General features: G+C 38.8%; 1 protein-coding gene across 1 annotated transcript; it reads left to right on the top strand.

The window, feature by feature from the left end:
* The first annotated feature begins 457 nt into the window (after nucleotides 1-457).
* On the top strand, nucleotides 458-1,147 carry LOC145105949 (uncharacterized). The gene has a single exon (XM_079043007.1). The coding sequence runs from the start codon at nucleotides 458-460 to the stop codon at nucleotides 1,145-1,147; it is 690 nt and encodes a 229-aa protein (XP_078899133.1).
* The last annotated feature ends 2,470 nt before the right edge of the window (nucleotides 1,148-3,617 follow it).

The following is a 3,617-nucleotide window of genomic DNA, read 5'->3' as shown; positions in this document are numbered from 1 at the left end:
ATACAAGCAAAAAGAACGGGGTTTCTATCAAAAGGAGGAACCGATTATGCAAAAGAGAGCTGATTTGGAAGAAATGTTCACAAGGTTTGTAGCTGCGTCCGAGAAGAGACACAATGATACCGACGTTGAATTGAAGGAGCAACGAGTAATGCTTAAAGATCATCAAGCTATGATGAAAGATCAATAAAATTTGCTTAGGAATCAGCAAGCCTCTATTCATAACATTGAAAACCAGATAGGACAGCTTGCACAACAAATCAATCAAAGAACACTTGGTGAACTTCCGAGCAATACCGAACAAAATCCAATAATGGCGCATCTAAAGGTGATAACCACTAATTCTGACAAAATTTTCACTCCTTTGACCTCTATTCAGAAGAAACCCAGTAAGGTGCAAACAAAAGAGGAGATTGAAAGGAATTCGAGCAAACCCAACTCGACTCGCCGAGTCGGTATAATGGAGTCGACGAGTCCGAGAGCTGATGAGAAAAATTGTTCTCTTTTGAAATCTTACAGGCCCCCTTTGCCATTTCCAATCCGAGCCATACCAGATGAGCAGATTAAACAGTATAGAAGATTTATGGAGCAAGTGAGGAACCTCCAAGTGAACATTCCATTTGGTGAAACAGTACTTCATACACCCAAGTATGCAACTTTGCTTAAGAACCTCTTCACCACTAGACAAAATATGGAAGAAGTTGCTGAAGTATTGCTAAATGAACTACCAGAAAAGAGGGGTGATCCGGGAAGCATCTCCATACCTTGTCAATTTGGGAACATAATCTCTACTCATGCGTTGACCGATTCTGGTGCAAGCATTATTCTAATGCCATATTATTTCTTCAAGAAGCTAAATTTGCCGGAGCCAAAGCTGATGCGTATGAAGATCCATTTAGCCGATAAGACAATAATAAATCCAAGAGGAGTATGCGAAGATCTTCTCATCAAATTCGATAAATTTGTGTTTCCCGTAGACTTTGTAGTGCTTGACATGGAAAACGACCCTAGAGTTCCAATCATTCTTGGAAGACCATTTTTGAATACCGTTTGTGCAATAGTCGATGTGTACGAATCTACACTAACACTAAGGGTAGGGAATGATTCAGTGGTTTTAAAGAGGAACAAGAGAAAAATAATGAAAGGATGAAAAACGGGGAAATTTCCTTAGTGGATTTGGATGATGAAGTATTAGAAAGAGAGCTTGCACTTTTATACGAAGAAAATCCAAACAAATTTCTATTACCTTCTAAAGGGAATTTCGATGCTAGAGAAGATTTAAAGGAAATAGAAAGGTCGTTAGAGGAAGCTGAGTCAGAAGAAACAACAAAAATTGTGGAAACCTCACAGACTCGCCGAGTCGCATAGACTGACTCGACGAGTCCAATCGAGAACCTCAAGAATCATGAAAATCTTAACTTGCTTCTTACAAGTTCCTTTTCTGATCTTGACATGTACACTTCTCCTGATCCTTTGGGAAGTCCAATAGAAGAGGCTGAAATTGTGGAAAACTTTAACTGCCAACAAGCACAATTGGCTTACCTTGACACCATGATAAAAGAAGAAGCGATCCGACTTGAGGAGAGGGTAAGTTTGGGAGAAAATGAGAATGCAAGGGGTTGGAATAAAGATGTGAATAACTCATCCATTGAGTCACTCATGGCTAATCGAGAGATCGAGTTAAATACAATCAAGAGAACCAAACCTCGTGCCCGAGTGTCTACTAATTATGAAGTATGTACATTTGAACCACCAGATTATTTAGAAGATAAGGAGGAATCCTTAATATCAAGTGAGGATAAGGTGGCAACTTTACTGGAAATCGAGATTGACAAAGAAGGAGTACAAAAGATGGGTCCAAGGAACGGGGTGAAGAAGAAAAAGGTTGGGAAACGGATCAGTTATGCTATACAAGAGGATGCTGCAAGGAAAAGGAGATACGAATTGAGACGGGCGTATAAAAGAAAGATACATGCTTACAAGAACAAGTTTAAACAACAAAAGATTAAGTGTGAATTCCCGATGGAGGAAAACGAAGAAACGTAGAGCGGGAAGGAGTCCAACTAACGACTCCTCAAAAGGAAGCGCTTAACGGGAGGCAACCCGTCCCTAGAGTTTGCTTTCTTTTACTTTTTCTTTAGTTTTATTTTTGTTTTTAGGATTTATTTATTTTCATTTTTTAATTGTCCAAAAACATGACTACTTGAGGGTAAGCATGGTCTGAGTGTGGGGTGGTTTAACTCTCCTACCCGGAATGGTTTAATGTTGAAGGAAGGAAATATCAAGATGATTTGGCAAGAGGAGTGAATTTTGCCAACCGGTCCTTCATCCAAATGTTTGATCACTTTAACATCCAACATGTGGACGGAGGCCAATTTCCTTATGTACCAACTTGGGAGGAGAGGATAAGCGCAAGGCAAAGTGGAGCCGGAGGGAGCGGGGCAATGCATGATGATAATGATGACGAAGAAGATGAAGATTGATTTATGTTTTGTGTTTTATTGAACAATTTGTTTTGTCTCTGTTTAGTTGTTTGTTGGAACTTCTAGTAATTAGGATTTTTAATTTCTCATGGTTTGTTTAGTGTCTTTTCAGATTTTGAAAATGGGTTGCTTACAAAGAGTCTCACGAGTAATAGGAGTTTCGAGTCTAGGCGGAAGCGAGGGTGAAGTTCAAGTATCGAGTCCGGTCATGAGGAGCGTTCACATGAGTCTAATTACTGAAGAGAAATATTAGATTTAATATGATTCTGACGTGGTTAGTTTTTATCAAAAAGACTTGGAGCAGAAAGCAGAAAATTTTTCACCCAGCGACTGACTCGTCGAGTGCATTTACTGACTCGACGAGTCCAAGTGTAATACCATGAATTCTGCATTTTCACGACTCAACTCGGCGAGTCCTTTCCTCTACTCGACGAGTGTCTACGAATTGCACAACTTAGCTTCAAGCTTGACGACTATATACCCACAATAAGTTTTTTTTATCAAGAAGGTTCATTTCTAGAGATTTTCGAGAGTTTTTCCTACACTTTTGGAGTTGTTACCACACGATATTTGACTCCCAAGGCATGGATGAGCTGTTCCCATGTCTAAGGACAGCTCAAGATGGAGCTTTCAATGAAGAAGATCAACCTCGCAACTACTATCCCAGGGGAGTTTGTTCTAATTCCCTCTTTACTTTATTGTTCTTTATCATGCATAATATGCAATGGGGACATTGCATAGATTACGTGTGGGGTAGGGGGTTGGTTACATTAGTTAAAATTTTAGTTAAAATTTGAAAATTTTGAAATTTTTGCGTAAAAATTGCTAGGACTTAATTTAGAAAATTTTGGTAAAAGCAATTAGGAATCATGCTAGTATTATGTTTGATGATTGCGTGAAGACCCAAATGTTTAGTTGAGCCAATATACGTTCTAGTGCATTTGTGGCCTCCTTTATTCTAGTGAAATCATGGGACAAAAACACAACCTCGCTTAGTTTGAGGAATGTAATATGTTTAGCATCGTGTACTTGAAATGTATCCAGGAAATTTTTTATCTTTAATCAATAAAGGTTGAAGTTGAGCGCCCCTGCTTAAGCATGTAGGTATTGAGTGAAAAAAAATGAGATACATGTAAA

The sequence above is a fragment of the Lactuca virosa genome, chromosome 4, assembly GCF_052849685.1.
Source record: "Lactuca virosa cultivar CGN04683 chromosome 4, Lactuca_virosa_CGN04683_v6, whole genome shotgun sequence".
NCBI lineage: Eukaryota > Viridiplantae > Streptophyta > Magnoliopsida > Asterales > Asteraceae > Lactuca > Lactuca virosa.
This window is presented reverse-complemented; position numbering and strand designations above follow the sequence as displayed.

Coding starts and splice junctions, on each gene's coding strand:
- LOC145105949 (XM_079043007.1), top strand. CDS start 458: ATGGAGTCGACGAGTCCGAGAGCTGATGAGAAAAATTGTTCTCTTTTG.